Source organism: Microcaecilia unicolor, chromosome 5 (assembly GCF_901765095.1).
Source record: "Microcaecilia unicolor chromosome 5, aMicUni1.1, whole genome shotgun sequence".
In the NCBI taxonomy this organism is placed as follows: Eukaryota; Metazoa; Chordata; class Amphibia; order Gymnophiona; family Siphonopidae; genus Microcaecilia; species Microcaecilia unicolor.
The window spans coordinates 217,846,448-217,866,841 of NC_044035.1; the positions used below are offsets into that span (position 1 = coordinate 217,846,448).

Here is a 20,394-nt window from a genome sequence, read left to right on the forward strand (position 1 = left end):
CAACTTTTTTGAAGGAAAACTTTTTGAGTGGAACATAGTTTTGTTTTGAATTCTGGCCCACACTGTGTTAGACATTGTTGAAGTGTAGAGAGGAACTAAGGAAGTGATAAACTTGTGACAGCCAGCTCCCTGCTAGTAAGGACCAGACCCCACACTGGAGAGGGGGAAAAGGTGGGAGGGGGGGGGGGGGGTTGAGTTAAGACTTTGGAAGGGAGTTTACGGGACAACTACCCCACTCAAGGGGAGGCATAATTACTCTTTTGTTTGGAGGACATAAATCTTATATCCACAGAGCCTGAGAGCATCAGAGAGGTTTTCATGGTCACTCAATCCATGTTCACGAGTGGGCGGCGTAGAGTCAAAGAGGGCTTCATAGTCACTCAGCCCTGCTCATGGGTGGGTGGGGCGCTACACTAATACAATTTTACATTTAATCCTCCATATGAGTATCATGGTAATGCACAGAATTAATAAAAATACTCACCTAACACACATGTCTGCCTGATATTTTTTCCCATGTAGGATTCCCAGCAGCGTTGGATTAGTATTTCCTCGGAAATTTAAGGTGACATCATACACTGCAGAAACTGCACGGAGACAGCAAAGCAAGTCTGAATATTCTTAAAAGCATCATCCCCAATCCATAAAGAAATACACCTTCAAACGTAAGGATAGTTTAGCAAGGGGTCTGACAGTATATTAACAAGATTCTTAGCTTACTCCTTTAGGAAAAAGCTCATAAAGGGACCCCATGGCAACAAAAATCATTAGAAATGAATAAGAACAAGAAACATATACAAAAAAAGAGAGATTCCTGCAGAGCACTGGCTGATGGAAGAGTCCTCTGCAGGCAGTAATGTATCAAAAACTCATCATTAATGTGAGACAAGATTGCTCTACTGATGACATGAGGAGGGTAAATTTGTAACAGGGCGCCTAGGCTGGGAAGACATATTGGCACACTTTGAGCTAATTTTATAAAATACAATATATGTCCTTATGTGCCTTTATAAAATACTAGTAAAAAAGGCCCATTTCTGTAGGCAAGGAAACGGGCCTTAGGCAGGCAATTCCCCCCCCCCCCCCCCGTGCTACGGCCCCCTCGAACCCACCCCCTCCCGCGAACCTGTCGATCCCCCCCCCCGGAACGCCGAAAACTGCCTCCACCGCTGCCGCCGTTGTTGTGCTACCTTCCCTTCCCGTAGGATGTTCAATCATCTTCTTACAAAGTTTAACTCCGTGCGTCTGACGTCAGACGCACGGAGTTAAACTTTCTAAGAAGATGATTGAAGAACCTACGGGAAGGGAAGGGAAGGTAGCACAACAACGGCGGCGGCAGTTTTCAGCGTTCCGGGGGGGGGATCGACAGGTTCGCAGGAGGGGGTGGGTTTCGAGGGGGCCATAGCGCGGGGGGGGGGGGGGGTGACAGCTGATTCCGAGGCAGTAGGAGGAGTAGGGAAGCTGCGCGTGTTTCCCTACTCCTCCCCTTGCCTTGGAATCAGCTGTGTTGACGTCAGTGACGTCCGTGCGTGTCTGCCTCGCAGACCACTTGCAGCCAGGGAGCCACGGTCCCAAGCATAGAACGTTAGAGGTGAGAATTATTATATAGGATACCTGCTAGTGCAGAATATTGCTGCTTGGCTGTTTGCATCTTTTTAAGAACTTATGTATGTACCCTTAACAGCTGGTGCTCATGCATGTATTTTATAAGACATGCAAGATACACACATAACTGCCAATCCCAACCATGCTCTATCTATTCTCTACTCCCAGGAACATCCACATGTATATAACAAAGCTACGCAAAGAAAGCCAGGAGTGTTTAAGGGGAGAGCAGAGTATAAGGTGCAACTTATCCCTGTCAACTTCTAAGCAGTTTGTAGATGCAAGGAAAAAACACAATCTGAAGGGTCTGTATACAAATGCTAAAAGCCTAAAAAATAAGATGGGAGAGTTTGAGTATTTAGCACTAAATGAAGAGGTGGAAGGAGGATAATTAATGGGACACTGTGTTAACGGGGTACAAATTATATCACAATCATGGAGTGGATCAAATTGGGGGGGGGGGGGGGGGGGGCTACAATATACGTGGAATTCTTATGGCTACAAATTCCATGTGTGAAGGGAAGTAGTATACTGGTAGGGCTGTACTACTGTCTGCCAGGACAGAATGGACAGATGAAGAAATGCTTACAGAAATAAGGAAAGCCGGCAAATTGGGCAACAGTAATGGGCGATTTCAATTAGCAAAATACTGAATGTTACATCAGGGCGTGCTAGGGAGGTAAAATTCCTAGACTTAATTAATGACTGCTTCTTGGAGCAATAGGTCCAAGAACAGACAATGGGGTGGGGGTGGGGGGTGGTGGCTATTTTATATCTAGTCCTCAGTGGAATACAGGGCATAAGTACGAGAGGTAATGATGTTGGGTCTGCTGGGAAATAGTGATAACATGATCAAATTTGAGCTAGTATCGGAAGTGAAGTCACAAAGGAAATCTACTGTAGTAGCATTTAATTTTTGAAACGGCGATGAATGAGGAAAATGGTTAAAAAGAAGCTAGAAGGTTCAGCTGCAAAGGTTAGGACTTGAAATCAGGGATGGACATTGTTTAAAAATACCATCTTGGAAGCCCAGACCAGGTGTATTTCACATATTTACAATGCTGGAAAGAAGAGTAAACAACAGCCAGCATGGTTAAAATGTGAGGTGAAAGAGGCTATTAGAGCCAAAAGAACATCCGCCAAAGAATTGAAACAGGACCTGAATAAAAAAAATAATAAGAATAAACATAAGCACTGTCAAGTTAGATGCACTGATAAAGAGAAACTTGGAACAGAGGCAAACACTCACAGCAACAACTTTTTCAGGTACATCAGAAGCAGAAAGCCTGTGAAGGAATCCATGGGAACGTTAGATCATGAAGGAGCAAAAGGGGCTCTCGGGGAGGAGAAGGCCATAGCAGAGAGACTGAATAAATCTTTGCTTTGTTCTTTACGGAAGAAGATGTAAGAGATCTACCTGTACTACAAATGGTTTACAAGGGTGATATGAAGGAAACAAAAGAAAACTCGGTGAACCTGGAAGATGTATTGAGCCAAATCAACAAATTAAAGAGTAATAAATCACCTGGACTGGATAGCATGCATCCTAGGGCAGTGAAAGAACTCAAACATGAAACTGCTGATCTGCTGTTAGTGATCTGCAACCTGTCATTAAAACCATCCATAGTGCCTGAAGATTGGAAGGCGGCTAATTTAACACAGATTTTTAAAAAGGGTTCCAGGGATGATCCAGGACATTACAGACCAGTAAGCCTGACTTAAGTGCTGGGCAAAATAGTGGAAACTATTAGAAAGAATAAAATTACAGAACACACAGACAAATATCGTTTAATGGACAGTCAGCATAGATTTAGCCAAGGGAAGTCTTGCCTCACCAATTTGTTTCATTTCATTGATGGTGTGAAGAAAAATGTGGGCAAAGGTGAACCAGTTGATTTAGTGTATCTAGATTTTCAGAAAGCTTTGACAAAGTTCCTCATGAGAGAATCATGAGAAAATTAAAGAGTTATGGGATAGGAGGCAATGTTCTGTTGTAGATTAGGAATTGTTTAATGGATAGAAAACAGAGGGTGGGGTAAATGGCCATTTTTCTCAATGGAAGAGGGTGAATAGTGGAGTGCTGCAGGGATTTGTACTGGGACCAGTGCTATTTAACATTTTTAAATGATCTGAAGTGATTAAATTTGCAGATGACACAAAACTATTCAAAGTTGTTAACAAAGGCAGACTGTGAAAAATTATAGGAAGACTTTAGGAAATTGGAAGACTGGACATCCAAATGGCAGATGAAATGCAATGTGGACAAATGCAAAATGATGCATGTTGGGAAGAATAATCCAAATCATAGTTACCCGATGCTAGGGTCCACTTTGGGAGTCAGCACCCAAGAAAAAGATCTAGGTGTCATTGTAGACAATACGCTGAAATTGTTTGCCCAGTGTGCGGCAGTGGCCAAAAAAGCCAAAAACATCCAAAACTCAGGTGGTGAATATGGCCATTTTCAATTTTGAAAAATGTCTACCTTTCTGATTCAAAAATAACCATTTCCTAGACATTTTTAGATGTTTTGTGCTCAGCACATTTTTCTTTTCTGACCATTTTTGACAAAAAATGTCCAAGGGAAAAATGCACAAAAACAAGTCGGGGGGGGGGGGGGGCAGCATTCTTAGTAGACTGGCACCAGACATCCAGCAGAGCAGTGGGGCACTGCAGTGGATTTCACATAAAAGGTCTCAGGTGCACATCTCATTGTTACCCCTTTATATTATATGGGGAGCTGTCCAAAACCCACCAAAAACATACTGTATCCAACTGTACACCACTACAATAGCCCTCATTATCTGCAGGTGTCACCTATATGTGGGTACAGTAGCTTATTGGTGGGATTTGGATGGCTCCACAAGTGTAACAGAGTGATATATGAGCTTACGTCCCCTTCTCTACAGTGCATTACACTGACCACTAGGCTACTCCAAGGACCTGCTTGCAGCTCTAATAAGACTGGCCATGACACCTGAAGCTGTCATAGAGGTTGGTATAAACTGTTTCTTTCATATCTTTGGGGGTCGGGAGGGGGTCAGTGACCACTGGCAGAGTAAAGGGGGGGTTATGCCTTAATCCCTCCAGTGATCATCTGGCCATTTAGGGCAACTTTTTATGACTTAGTCTTTATTGAAACAGATCCACACCAAAACATTCAGGGCTAAAAGTTGGACATTTATGCTTTGTTCTATTATGGAAGAAGTTGTGGAAACGGCCAAATCCCCCCACCCCCAACATGCCCCATTGTGTGATTTGGACGCACTGCAGATGAACTACATAGAACAACATCTTTAAAATGCATTTCAAAAATACTGATTTGGACAATTTTTGCAAGAAAAACTTCCATCTGCTGCTTTGTGCCATTTTTTAAAATGTTTTTCTGTTTTGAAAATGAGCCCCATAGCGGAAATAGAAAAGGTTCAAAGAAAATCGACCAAAATGATAAAGAGAAGATAGAACTCCTCTCATATGAGGAAATGCTAAAAAGTTTAGGCTCTTCAGCTTGGAAAAGAGATGGCTGAGGGGAAATATGGGTAATGTAGAATGGGTAAAACTGAATTTATTTTTTTATTGTTTCAAAAAGTGTAATGACTAGAGGATACTCAATGAAGTTACATGGAAATTGTTTAAAACAAATAGGAGAAAATATTTATTCACTCAATGAACAGTTAAGCTCTGGAACTTGTTGCCAGAGGATGTGGTAACAGTGGTTAGTGTATCTGGGTTTAAAAGCGGGTTGGACAAGTTAAGGGAGGAAAAGTCCATAGTCTGCTACTGAGATAGACAAGAGGAAGCCAATGTTTGCCCTGGGACTGGTAGCATGGAATGTTGATACTATTTGGGTTTCTGCCAGGTACTTGTGACCTAGATTGGCCACTGTTGGAAACAGATTGCTGAATAGATGGACCATTGGTCTGACCCAGTATGGCTATTCTTATATTCTTATCCTTCAGAAAATGGAAGAAATGTACATAGAGAAATGTAAGACAAGAGATCTGTGAGAGGTGTGTGTGTATGTGTGCAACTAATCCCCTTATCAACACTTATGAAAGTTTGGTTTTACTGGGCATTTCAAACTAGAAGAAAGAAGTAATCAAAGAATTTATTTTAACATTACCAAGGAAGAAAAGGCAGCTATCAGTACATTAAGAAATGTTAACACAATAGTTAACAAACCTATAGATGAAGGTGGTGTGGTAATGGTTATGGACAGAGACGTATATGTCTCTGAAATTCAGAGAGTTAGGTGACAGATACTACCTTTTATAAACAATTGAAAGGGAATCCAACCCCTGGTTTGAAACAAGAAATTAGTGAACTGCTCAATATTGTGAGGGATCGTAACTTTTTAACCCACAAGGAAATTGATTTTCTGGATGTAATTTCAAGCACCTCTGAGAAGACCAATTATATCGGCAATAGGTTCTTTGCTACAGACCTTTTGTGCAAAGAATACCATTGTATTCTCCAGATTCGACTGACATGATTAATACTCTTCAAGAAATAAAATGTATAGATAATGATGATCTTCTTGTTACCCTTGATGTTGAATCCTTGCATATGAACATTCTGCAGCAGGAAGCCATGCAGATTATTAGACAGACCATATAACAGAGAGACTTCTATGAACTCCTCATCAATTCATAGTAGAGACAGTAACATCAGCACTAACAAACTTTTTTTTGTTTGTTTTTGAAGGTACTTTTTATCAGCAAATAAAAAGGACAGCAATGGGGGCAACTATGAACCCTTTGCCCCCTTCTGTAGCTAACTTGTATGTTGCCTCCTTTGAACAGTAGCACCTATCGGACCATAAATACAAGCTTAATGTGATACTTAGGAAACGATACATTGACGACATCTTTGTCATCTAAAGGGCACATTAACGGGCTCATTTTCAAAAGAGAAGGACGCCCATCTTTTGACACAAATCGGATCATGGATGTCCTTCTCACAGGGTTGTACAAATCGGTATAATTGAAAGCCGATTTTGGACATCCCCAACTGTTTTCCATCGCAGGGACGGCCAAAGTTCAAGGGGGCATGTCAGAGGTGTAGCGAAGGCGGGAGTTGGGCGTGCCTAACACATGGACTTCCACGACCCATAATGGAAAAAAAAAAAGGGCGTCCCTGACGAGCACTGGGACGACTTACCTGGTCGTGTTTTTCTTAAGACCAAAGCACAAAAAGGTGCCCAAAATGACCACATGACCACAGAAGAGAATCGAGGATGACCGCCCCTTACTCCCCCCCAGTGGTCACTAACCCCCTCCCACCCTCAAAAAAACATCTTTCAAAATATTTTTTGCCAGCCTCAGATGTCATACTCAGGTCTGTGACAGCAGTATGCAGGTCCCTGGAGCAGTTTTAGTGGGTGCAGTGCACTTCAGACAGGCGGACCCAGACCCATCCCCCCCACCCGTTACGTTTGTGGAGGAAACAGTGAGCCCTCCAAAACCCACCACAAACCCACTGTACCCACATCTAGGTGCCCACCTTCACCTGTAAGGGCTATGGTAGTGGTGTACAGCTGTGGGTAGTAGGTTTTGGGGGGCTCAGCACACAAGGTAAGGGAGCTATGCACCTGGGAGCAATTTATGAAGTCCACTGCAGTGTCCCCTAGGGTGCCCAGTTCGTGTCCTAGCATGTCAGGGGGACCAGTGCACTACAAATGCTAGCTCCTCCCACAACCAAAGGGCTTGCATTTGGTCATTTCTGAGATGGACGTCCTTGGTTTCTGAGATGGACGTCCCTGAACGTATTATCGAAATGAAAGATGGACGTCCATCTTGTTTCGATAATATGGGTTTCCTCGCCCCTCCATCGGGACGTTTTGAGAGGATGTCCTCAACAAAACTTGGACATCCTTTTCAATTATGCCCCTCCACGTGAACTGAATGATTTTTATGCATGGATAAATGATTTAGATTCAGGACTTTTTCTAGACGTGATGGGGCTCAGGGAAGGGGGGGGGGGCAAAGCTTGCTTGCAGATCACCCCTCTTTCAATTTCAGGCAGGTTTGGGGCCCCTAACACCGTCCCTGTTTAGAATACAATCTTAAGTTTCGGATGCATTTTGATACAGACTGTTCCTCTCCTAGATATTCAAATTAGTATGCGTGATGGAGTGTTCTGTACTGATAGCCATAGGAAAACAGTTGAAGCTATGGGATTTTGCGTGTTCAATTTGTAGAATACAGACTAAGGGCAGTTATTTGTGTAACTGCAAATTGGTGCCATGTAAGATCTAAAGATATGAATAAGAGGTTTAAAGAAAGAAGGTACCCAGAAAAATATATATAGATGAAAGTTTTAGAAGATTAGCTGCTATAGAGAGGAAAACCCCACTGAAATCTGTTAACAAACAAAAAAAAGAAGAGACAGTATATGTACCATGCTGTTTAGTCCCATGTCTAAAGATATATTTAAAGTTCTAAGGATGCACTGGCATGTGGTTCAAAACCTTGAATGTTTCTCAGAGAAGGATAGAGTGCTCAACCAAAGGCTTGTCCTTAGGCTGTCTTCTGATCGTCCGTATGCTTGGACTCTGTACGAGTGGGTTCCCGTTCGGCCGTGAGGCCCACCTGAGTGGTCTATCTCCCTTTTCTGCTGGTGCTGGTTAAGTGTCCTGAGTGTGCGGGGCTTTGTGGCTGTGGGTTTGCATAGCGCCTGATCAGTCCACCCTAGGCCTTGGCCAAGATCCTTCTTAAGCCTTGGCCTAGGCTCAAGGGCTCACGAATGGATTAACAGAACACTAACGCCATGAGCTTGACCGAACCCTCCGCTATGCAGTTACTCCAGCAACTGCATGCTCAGATACAACAGGTTATGGGAGCCGTTGATGCGCTGAATCAACAGGTGAACACTCTTACAGCTACTGGGACTAGTGGGGGCCCTTCTACTCCTAGGCCCCAGGGACCCGTGTCGGGTGTCCTAGGCATTCGTACAGCCCAGCCCCCTCGTTATGATGGTAATAGCAGGACTTGTCGGGGCTTTATAAATCAATGCCAAATTGTTTTTGAGCTACAGGCCCATGACTTTTCCTCGGATCCTCTATCTCATCCTGAAACTGAAGCCATGACCCAGTATATACAGGACAACCTTGCCCGAGGGTTCATTCATCCCTCAAAATCACCAGCGGGTGCAGGATTTTTTTTCATGGAGAAAAAAAGATGATGGTTTGCGCCCATGTATTGACTATCGAGGGCTCAATGCTATTGCACGGAAGGACAAATATCCCTTACCACTTATTTCTGAGATGTTTGATCGTCTTCAAGGAGCCCAAATATTCTCCAAGTTAGATCTCCGAGAGGCCTACAACCTCATTCGGATATGAGAAGGTGATGAAAGGAAGACCTATTTAGTGATGCCCTTTGGCCTGGCTAATGCCCCAGCAGTCTTCCAGTCCTTCATGAATGATAATTTCAGAATAAATTTGTGATGGTTTATCTAGATGATATTCTAATATTTTCTAGATCAGCGGAGGATCACTATGAACATGTGAAGACCGTTTTGCAACGGTTGAGAGAGAACCAACTGTACGTGAAACTAGAAAAATGCGAGTTTCATCGGTCTGAACTACCTTTCCTTGAAGCAAGGACTACGGATGGATCTAGTAAACTGACCGCAATTTTACAATGGCAACAGCTCACTGGGCGTAAGGTTCTGCAACGCTTCCTGGGATTTGTGAATGATTATAGGCAGTTCATTGAAAATTATTCGTCACTGACTGTTCCTCTTACTGCTTTGACCAGGAAAAATGCTGACGCCCGTAACTGGTCACCAGAGGCTTGTGAAGCATTTGAAAATCTTAAACGGGCCTTTCTTGTGGCACCAGTGTTACGACATCCTAACCCGACAGGGAAAGTTTTTGTGGAAGTGGAAGCTTCATTGGTTGGCGCAGGGGCAATTTTGTCACAGGTCCACTCTAGTGGGAAACTTCTCTCCTTTACCCTTTTCTCTAAGAAATACACCCCAGCCGAGAAGAATTATGCCATAGGTGACCAGAAACTCTCGGTCATTAAACTGGCCTTAGAGGAGTGGCGACACCTTTTGGAAGGGGCACCGGAACCCTTCACAGTATTCACAGACCACAAGAACTTATCTGCGTGAAATGAGGACACTGAATCCCCGACAGGCCCGTTGGGCATTATTTTCTCCCGCTTCAATTTCACATTGACTTACAGTCCGGCGGAGAAGAATACCAAGGCGGATGCTCTCTCAAGGTCTATAGAGTCTGACCTTGAAGATAAGCCCCTGCAACATGTGACTGAACTTGCTGCCATTATTCCAGCTATGATGCTTGCGATACCCGCAGGTATGACGTTTGTACCACCTCGTTTGAGAGAAAAAATACTTCGATGGGGTCATTACTCTTGAATTGCTGCACATCCTGGTATCCTGGGGACTAAGCGCTTCATTTCACAGAAGTATTGGTGGCCTACACTCAACCGTGATGTGCAAGAATTTATGGCCGCTTGTCCAGAGGGTGCACAACATAAGGCCGATTGTCAAAGACCCCAGGGTCTCCTTATGCCGTTACCTGTGCCTGATAAACCATGGACCCATATAGCCATGGACTTCATTACTGATCTCCCTACATCTGAAGGACACAGTCACCTGGGTCGTGGTAGACCGGTTTTCTAAACTGGCACACTTTGTATCCATGTCTAGCCTTCCTTCAGCTGTGAAGCTGTCGGAACAATTCATCACGTCTATTTTTCTTTTTTTTCCAAATTTTATTTTGAATGCAAATATAATATGCGTATAAAGTACAGCAAGAACACATTTTACATCTTATCATTATCCCCCCCCTTTCCCTTCCCTCCCCCCCTCCCTCCCTCTCCCTTCTTTCTTTTAGAGGTCTCCTGGATATGTGATTCATATAATCAATATTGCCATTCTATATGTATCCTGATTTATAAAGTAACTCTATAACGCTGGTACCACTAATTGTGGGGCGTCTAGTTCGATCCCTGCTTTAGCTCTCCAAGCCTTGTAACTGTCCCATACCTTAAGGAATTGTATCATCTGGCCATTCTTCATTGCATCACGTCTATTTTTCATCTCCACGGCCTACCAGAATCGATCACGTCTGACTGTGGAGTGCAGTGTGTGTCTAAGTTTTGGCGAGCCTTGAATCAGGCCCTTGGTGTGAAGCTAAATTTCTCCTCAGGATATCACCCACAGTCCAACGGTCAAACGGAACGCATCAATCAATGCTTGAAGCAATTTCTGAGAATGTATGTTACTGATCACCAGGACGACTGCAGTCAGTTGCTTCCTTGGGCAGAGTTTGCTCATAACTATAGAGTGAACTTGGCTACAGGGGCTTCCCCATTCTACATAGTGTATGGAAGACATCCTTGCATACCATTCCCATTGAAAATTAACTCTAATGTCCCAGCGGCTGCCAAAGCGGTAACCTCCCTCCAGTCCCTTTAGTCTTCCATCCAGAACACCCTTCAATTAACCTCTTCTCGCATGAAGCATCAAGCAGATAAACGTTGGAGACTGGAGCCCCAATTCCAGCTGGGTTATTTGGTGTGGTTGTCTACTCGTAACCTTCGACTGAAGACTCCTTCCTTTCGATTTGTGCCACGAATTGTGGGTCCCTACTCCATCCTGAGACGTTAACTCAGTCTGCTATCAGATTAAATTACCACCCACTCTACAGGTACACAACACATTTCATGTGTCCTTGCTCAAACCTGTGTTCTAAGAAACGTTTCCTTGCCCGCTTTGCCTTCTAGTCCTGCTACATCAGCTTCCCAAGGGGAATATGAAGTCCATGATATCCTTGATGCTCGACACATCAGGGGACACCTCCAGTATCTCATTTCCTGGAAAGGATATGGACCAGCGGAAAATTCCTGGGAGGCCGCTACTCATGTGCATGCGCCAGTATCGGTCAGACGTATCCATCACCTCTTTCCCCATAAGCCTAAACCCCGGTCCTGAGGTAAAGGGGGCCCTTGAAGGGGGGGTGATGTTATGATTCTGCTAAGGCAGGCAGGGGAATGACTGGGACTTACTTCTGATTGGCCTGTTAGGGATTGAGCTGACGTCTGAGGCAGCAGATGTCAGAGGTCAGATCTATTTAAGCCTACCTCTCCCTTCAGTCTATGCTTTAGCATTTGAACCCGATCAGCTGAAGCCTGTTACCCTCTGTCTGTGCTAGTAGCACACCGTGCTTTCTTGGGAGTTGTTTACTCCTCTCATTGCTCATAGCTTTTCTGTGTGCTGGTTGTTCCCAGCATGTGCTTGTTTGTTTCCTTAGCTAAGCTGCTTTTCATGATTACCTGGCTTCCCTGCACCGTCTCTGTGTGCTGGTTGTTCCTAGCGTATGCTTGTTTGTTTCCCTAGTTAAGCTGCTTTCCTAATTACCCCTGCACCTGTGGGTGCTCTGTCTCTGTGTGCTGCTGAGTTCTGGTAGGAACATTGTTTGTATTCTTCCTTTGTTAACTTTAAATCTTTGACTACAGGGTAAGCCCTGCTTCTTCCTGACGTGAGTGTTGTTAGCAGTCCTTCCATTTAGCCCGCTTTAACTCTTTGTCTGCTGTGGTTGTCTCCTGAGTCCTGTAAGCATTGCTCCTTATCTGTCAGGTGTATGTAAGGGCAGCTTTCCCTGTTTGCTTGCTTTTCCCTTGTCTCTAGTGTCTGTTATTTGACCCTGTGGCACAGCCTTGTGTGTGGTTTCCCTTAATCCTTGAGTGCCGTGTAGCACAGCCTTGTGTACTCCTGTAGGTGGCTTCCCTTTTCCCTTGGGTGTTGTGTGGCACAGCCTAGTGTATTTGTATGCTATATGGTATAGTCTAGAGTGTTCCTGTGGAGCTTTGCTCCTACAGAGTCTGTGTCCCATTCTGTCCTTAGCTTTCTCTTCCCCTGGTCGTAGCCTGTACATGCCAGCTTCTTGTCTGCTGCCCTTCCCTTGTGTCTAGCTAGCGCTGTGTGCGTTGCATGTGCTCCAGTCCCTCCTGGGATCCCTCGTTGTTCTTTTTCCCTTCCCTAGTGTGTGACTCGGTTCCAGATCGGCTGCGAGGCCCGTCTGAGTGGTCTAGCTCCCTTTTCTGCTGGTGCTGGTTGAGTGTCCTGTGTGCATAGCGCGTGTTTGGTCCACCCTAGGCCTTGGCCAAGATCCTTCCTAAGCCTCGGCTCAAGGATTAACAGAAAGCATATGATTTTTATCATTTTATGAATGGAGAGATCACGTGACACCATGATCGCGAGCGGCTGCTAGAGAGAGCCTCTCCAGCCACCCCATTCAAATCCCAGATTCTTACCGGACATCGGACCTCTTGTGTACTCTCTACATAATTACGCTGGTTACTGGGTTCTTTCGGCAGCGAATGAACCAGTTTTTTTTCTGTCCAAAATGACAGCACGTTTGCAAAACAAAGAGAAAAGCCGCAGTAGGGTGACTGAAGACAAAATGGCGGTGTCTCTGAGGCCAGTGGGTCAATCTGTATCCTCTGCCTGGGTCACAGAGAATACGACAGAGATGACTTCAGCACTAGAAGATATGTTGGAGAGACTTTTGACTCCAATAGCCTCAAAACTGAAAAGACTGCAGACCCAGCTGGAGGAGTTGTCTAGAGATTATGCCAGCTGTCAGGAGCAGGCAAATGCAGTGGAAGACCGAGTCACTACAGCAGAAGACTCTCACACACAAGTGGTAAAAAAAAGTGGTTGCACTGGGAAGCAAGGTGGAGGATCTACAGCACAGGTCCTGGAGGAATAACCTCCATTTGGAGGGCCTTCCTGAACTTCCAGAATGCTATGGGCCCCTACGTGTGGAACAAGATCACAGAGTGGGTCTTAGGCAGACCACATTCACCAGACCTTGAGTGGTGATTCTGAATGTTCTTAATTTTGCACACAAAACCACATTATGCAAGCAGTGCATGCTGGGAAAGTGCTGACACACAAGTACATCCTATGTTTTCAGGACTACTCTCCCGGGGTGGCGGCACAGCCCAAATCTTTTGCCCCCAAACTTCTAGAAACTTTTCTCTCTTAAAACTCGCTTTGCGTTGCTTTATACTGTCACATTGTGTATGACCCACAATGGCAGTACCCAGATCAGCAACACGGTCGAGGAGGCCCAGCCACACCTGACCCAGATTGATGATGACGAGGCTGCGTCCACATCTTCCCATGGCTGAGGGCTGTCTACTTCAGTTGGTCTGGCTCTCTCTGCGAGGAAGTTGACAACTAACTTCACAGATCAGTATCACTGTCAGTTATGAGATTTGTGTGTGTGTGTGGGGGGGGGGGGGGTGTGTGTGTTTTTTTTCTCTTCTAAGAGGTCGTTTTATGTCAGTAAGGCCATATGGAGGATTGGACTCTACGCCAGGGGTCACCCTTTTTGGTTGCCCATCGTGGTGGATTTGCTGATATCAGGTCAAGGGCTTCATGTAGCTGCTTGTGATGGTGATGGTGCCAGTCTCAGATGCTTTTGAGAGACATTTTGGGGGTCACTGTAAGTAGACTGTAGGAGCCCTTGGGTGTCACTCTGAGTCATGCTCTGCTCCACTGGATAATGGGAGTCCTGGAAGGAGCGCAATGGTTTCATTTTGTTCTGTTGGAGAGGCTGTCACAGGGGCACTCAGAATTACCACAAAGCGAATGCTACATACCTGTAGAAGGTATTCTCCGAGGACAGCAGGCTGATTGTTCTCACTGATGGGTGACGTCCACGGCAGCCCCTCCAATCGGAAAACTTCACTAGCAAAGGCCTTTGCTAGTCCTCGCTCGCCGATGCGCACCGCGCATGCGCGGCTGTCTTCCCGCCCGAACTGGCTCGTGTTCGTCAGTCCCGTAAGTAGCAAGACAAAGACAAGGGAAGACACAACTCCAAAGGGGAGGCGGGCGGGTTTGTGAGAACAATCAGCCTGCTGTCCTCGGAGAATACCTTCTACAGGTATGTAGCATTCGCTTTCTCCGAGGACAAGCAGGCTGCTTGTTCTCACTGATGGGGTATCCCTAGCCCCCAGGCTCACTCAAAACAACAAACATGGTCAATTGGGCCTCGCAACGGCAAGAACATAACTGAGATTGACCTAACAATTTATCCAACTAACTGAGAGTGTAGCCTGGAACAGAATAAACATGGGCCTAGGGGGGTGGAGTTGGATTCTAAACCCCGAACAGATTCTGAAGCACTCACTGCCCGAACCGACTGTCGCGTCGGGTATCCTGCTGCAGGCAGTAATGAGATGTGAATGTGTGGATAGATGACCACGTCGCAGCTTTGCAGATCTCTTCAATAGTGGCTGACTTCAAGTGGGCCACTGACGCAGCCATGGCTCTGACACTGTGAGCCGTGACATGACCCTCAAGAGCCAGCCCAGCCTGGGCGTAAGTGAAGGAAATGCAATCTGCTAGCCAATTGGATATGGTGCGTTTCCTCACAGCCACTCCCCTCCTGTTGGGATCAAAAGAAACAAACAATTGGGCGGACTGTCTGTTGGGCTGTGTCCGCTCCAGATAGAAGGCCAATGCTCTTTTGCAGTCCAATGTGTGCAGCTGATGTCCAGCAGGGCAGGAATGAGGACGGGGAAAGAATGTTGGCAAGACAATTGACTGGTTCAGATGGAACTCCGACACAACCTTTGGCAAGAACTTAGGGTGAGTGCGGAGGACTACTCTGTTATGATGAAATTTGGTGTAAGGGGCCTGGGCTACCAGGGCCTGAAGCTCACTGACTCTACGAGCTGAAGTAACTGCCACCAAGAAAATGACCTTCCAGATCAAGTACTTCAGATGGCAGGAATTCAGTGGCTCAAAAGGAGGTTTCATCAGCTGGGTGAGAACGACATTGAAATCCCATGACAATGTAGGAGGTTTGACGGGGGGCTTTGATAAAAGCAAACCTCTCATGAAGCGAACAACTAAAGGCTGTCCTGAGATCGGCTTACCTTCCACACGGTAATGGTATGCACTGATTGAACTAAGGTGAACCCTTAAAGAGTTGGTCTTGAGACCAGACTCAGACAAGTGCAGAAGGTATTCAAGCAGGGTCTGTGTAGGACAAGAGCGAGGATCTAGGGCCTTGCTGTCACACCAGACGACAAACCTCCTCCATAGAAAAAAGTAACTCCTCTTAGTGGAATCTTTCCTGGAAGCAAGCAAGTTGCGGGAGACACCCTCTGACAGACCCAAAGAGGCAAAGTCTACGCTCTCAACATCCAGGCCGTGAGAGCCAGAGACTGGAGGTTGGGATGCAGAAGCGCCCCTTCGTCCTGTGTGATGAGGGTCGGAAAACACTCCAATCTCCATGGTTCTTCGGAGGACAACTCCAGAAGAAGAGGGAACCAGATCTGACGCGGCCAAAAGGGAGCAATCAGAATCATGGTGCCTCGGTCTTGCTTGAGTTTCAACAAAGTCTTCCCCACCAGGGGTATGGGAGGATAAGCATACAGCAGACCTTCCCCCCAGTCCAGGAGGAAGGCATCCGATGCCAGTCTGCCGTTGGCCTGAAGCCTGGAACAGAACTGAGGGACCTTGTGGTTGGCTCGAGATGCAAAGAGATCTACCAAGGGGGTGCCCCACACTTGGAAGATCTGTCGCACTACTCGGGAGTTGAGCGACCACTCGTGAGGTTGCATAATCCTGCTCAGTCTGTCGGCCAGACTGTTGTTTACGCCTGCCAGATATGTGGCTTGGAGCACCATGCCGTGACGGCGAGCCCAGAGCCACATGCTGACGGCTTCCTGACACAGGGGGCGAGATCCGGTGCCCAGCCCCCAGACACTGAAGACACGACGCGTGCCTATCAGTGAGCGAGATTACCCGGGCGCAGTGGGTGCACTTCTTGAAGCCGCTGGGAGACTTCGATGACATGGGCGGAAAAATCACGCCGGCGAAATCAAAACTCGTAATGGCGGTAAAGGCAACAAAAAGAGGGAGAGAAAAACTCGAACCGAGGCCTCAAAAGGGCCTACCCCGAAAACGAAAGTAAACTTAGCGGGGCAAAAACTGGAAATACGGGAAGGGGAAAAAGACCGAAAAGGTGTTTCTCCAAAATCCTTTTTTTTTTTTTTTAAAGCGTAAAGCTCAAAGACGCGCGAGGGTCAACTTAAGGGGCGCGAATGGCGCAAACACGACCGTCCCGAGCGCGGACAAAAGAAGACTGACGAACACGAGCCGGTTCGGGCGGGAAGATGGCCGCGCATGCGCGGTGCGCATCGACGCGCGAGGACCAGCAAAGGCCTTTGCTAGTGAAGTTTTCCGTTTAGAGGGGCTGCCGTGGACGTCACCCATCAGTGAGAACAAGCAGCCTGCTTGTCCTCGGAGAATGATGATTTATTTTTCTTCTCTTCTGCTTCCTCGCGTCTTCTCCAGACTACAGGCCCAGCACGTGGCTGTCTCACTCTGGAGGGGATTGGTTTCTGACTGTATTATGGTTATTTCAAAGGGATGAGAAATGGGGTGGTGTTAGACGTGAAGGATCCTATGATGGGAACTCAGGGGTCTGTAAAGAGAGGAGGGAAAGGTCTGGGGAGTAGGTGGGAGGTTTGGGAGAGAGGGAAGAAGGGGAGGTTTGGTCTTACTGGGGCTCGGATGGGTGTTTGCGATAGGTATCTTCGGATGATGGGAGCTGCTGGTGAGATGTTGATTGGAGCATTCAGTCATTGGATTATGACATCTTGTGGGGATTGCTGGCTGGGACAACCCTTCCGAGATACATTCACAAGTTTTGTTTTTGATTATGTTCTCTATAATGGCTTTTAACAATGAACATTGTCACTTGGAATGTGACATAGTAACATGGTAGTTGACAGCAGAAAAAGATCTGTATGGTCTAACCAGTCTGCCCAACAAGATAAACTCATATGTGCTACTTTATATGTATACATGACCTTGATTTGTATCTGCCATTTTCAGGGCATAGTCCGTAGAAGTCTGCCCTGCACTAGCCTCACCTCCTAACCACCGGTACCTGCCACCCAAACTCCGCTAAACTTCTGAGAATCCATTTCTTCTGAACAGGATTCCTTTATGTTTATCCCACACATTTTGAATTCCGTTACCGTTTTCATCTCCACCACCTCCCGCGGGAGAGCATTCCAAGTATCCACCACTCAATCTCTCTGTGAAAAAATACTTCCTGACATTTTTCTTGAGTCTGCCCACCTTCAACCTCATTTCATGTCCTCTAGTTCTACCGCCTTCCCGTCTCTGGAAAAGGTTCATTTGTGGATTAATAACTTTCAAATATTTGAACGTCTGTATCACACCACCCCTGTTTCTCCTTTCCTCCAGGGTATACATGTTCATGTCAGCAAGTCTCTCCTCATACGTCTTGTAACGCAAATCCCATACCATTTTTGTAGCTTTTCTTTGCACTGCTTCAATTCTTTTTACATCCTTAGCAAGATACGGCCTCCAAAACTGAACACAATACTCCAGGTGAGGCCTCACCAACGACTTGAACAGGGGCATCAGCACCTCCTCTCTTCTGCTGGTCACACCTCTCTCAATACAGCCTAGCAACCTTCTGGCTACGGCCCCTGCCTTGTCACACTGTTTCGTCGCCTTCAGATCCTCAGATACTATCACCCCAAGATCCCTCTCCCTGCCTGTACATATCAGACTCTCACTGCCTAACACATATGTCTCTCGTGGATTTCTACTCCCTAAGTGCATCACTTTGCATTTCTTCACATTGAATTTTAATTGCCAAACATCAGACCATTCTTCTAGCTTCTGCAGATCTTTTTTCATGTTTTCCACTCTCTCCGGGGTGTCCACTCTGTTACAAATCTTGGTATCATCCACAAAAAGGCAAACTTTACCTTCAAACCCTTCGGCAATGTCACTCACAAATATATTGAATAGAATCGGCCCCAGCACCAATCCCTGAGGCATTCCACTACTCACCTTTCCCTCATCCGAGTGAATTCCATTAACCACAACCCTCTGGCGTCTGTCCATCAACCAGTTCCTAATCGAGTTCACCACGTTGGGTCCTATCTTCAGCCTGTCAAGTTTATTCAAGAGCCTTCTGTGGGGAACCGTGTCAAAAGCTTTGCTGAAGTCTAAGTAGGTTACATCTTGTATAATTATGGTACAGCCAGAGACCACCCCACTGGAATGGTGGCGGGCCCAGTCATAGAGCTCAGGCCATTACAGACCTTGGCTGAGTCAGAAATCTGATGGCTGACATAACTGGGAGCTTACTGGAAAAGTATGGCCTAGTTTGTAGCCCGGATTGAGGCCTAAATAAGCTAAATTAGGAAACGTTAGGTCAATAGATATGGAAACAAAATGGAGGATTTCAGCACAAAATGGAAGCCGTATCTGTTGCAAAGTGGAATTTTCTCTAATGTAAGTTAGAAAAACAAGTTGAGAAATGAGACTTTCCTGTGAGCAGGATTGTGGTCAGCCATGGTGTGAGAAAGGAAAGGTGTAGCTGGATGCAGGGTCTTGCTTAAGATTTGTGGTCAAGCGAGCTAAAGACAAAACCATGTTAGCAAGATAGAAGCTACTCATTAGCATGAGCCAATCAGTGACAACCATGACATTAGCATAGATCCAATCAGGTATATCTACTGTCATATTATCCATATCCTGAGGGCACCTATAAAAATCAGGGTATTTCCTGGTTTACGTTAGAGAGAGAAGGGTTGCCACTCTCTCTCTCCAAGGGAAACCAATGTGTCCAGCAGAATTGACAAATTACCTAATTGCTTTCCCTTGTAAAACCTCTAATTGGTAAAAGAAATTATAAAAGATTAGGAACTAATTAACACCTGTTTGCAGCTGGATTATTATATTCCTATAATTGATTGTACGTGCCTGTTGTCAATCACTGATTTGACTTGTATCTTGGCAAATAAACTCTTCATTCCAAATGATGATCTGTGGGCTTCACTTAATGATGAAAGGCTGTAAGTATAAATGCTTTTGCTGTATCAGGCTATCTTTCGCTGCATTGTATAACTTGTAATCTAAATCCAGTTTGTCATAAGGCTGGTATCTTTTCCTTAGACCTAACATCTCCCTTAGTGGCAATTCCTTTTAGAACTTCACAACTCCTTGATTACCCTAGTACTAGTGCTATTTAGAGATGGAGTCAGATTTAAGGTCACTCCAGCCTTCTTGGGGGTCTCTGGACCCCTAAATTTACTACAATCTATAGCACGTCCTTGATTCAATTGTCTGGTCACCCAGTCAAAGAATTCAATGAGTTTTGTTTGGCACGATTTACCTTTGGTAAAACCATGTTGTCTCGGATCTTGCAACTTATTGGCTTCCAGGAAATTCACTATCTTTTCCTTCAGCATCGCTTCCATTACTTTTCCAATAACCGAAGTGAGGCTTACCTGCCTGTAGTTTCCAGCTTCTTCCCTATCACCACTTTTGTGAAGAGGGACCTCATCCGCTGTTCTCCAATCCCACTGAACCTCTCCTGTCTCCAAGGATTTATTAAACAAATCTTTAAGAGGACCCGCAAGAACCTCTCTGAGCTCCCTCAATATCCTGTGTGTGTGTGTGGGGGGGGGGGGGGGGGATTAATTTGCCCATTAAGTGTACAAAAATTTTACAAAATCTACAACAACATAAAATAGATATTTCCGTTATACAGGAAACGCGTCTGAAAGTCCTTGTACATGCCAAACTTAAAACATGGTGGGTGGGAGACTGTGTAGCAGCTGCAGCACAAGGGAAGAAAGGTGGAGTGGCCAGGGGAAAGTGGAGCAAATTTGCACTACATTGTGGAACTTACTGGTAGATATCCGTTATGTGAGGTAGTATTAGATCACCAGAAATTGATATTTT

General features: G+C 45.6%; 1 protein-coding gene across 1 annotated transcript in view; it reads right to left on the reverse strand.

Annotated features, from left to right (window-relative positions):
* AGPAT3 (1-acylglycerol-3-phosphate O-acyltransferase 3) overlaps positions 1 to 20,394 on the reverse strand; it is a 119,668-nt gene that overhangs the window by 23,175 nt on the left and 76,099 nt on the right. Inside the window, 1 exon segment of the mRNA XM_030203774.1 lies at positions 485 to 587. Coding sequence (XP_030059634.1) covers positions 485 to 587 — 103 coding nt within the window.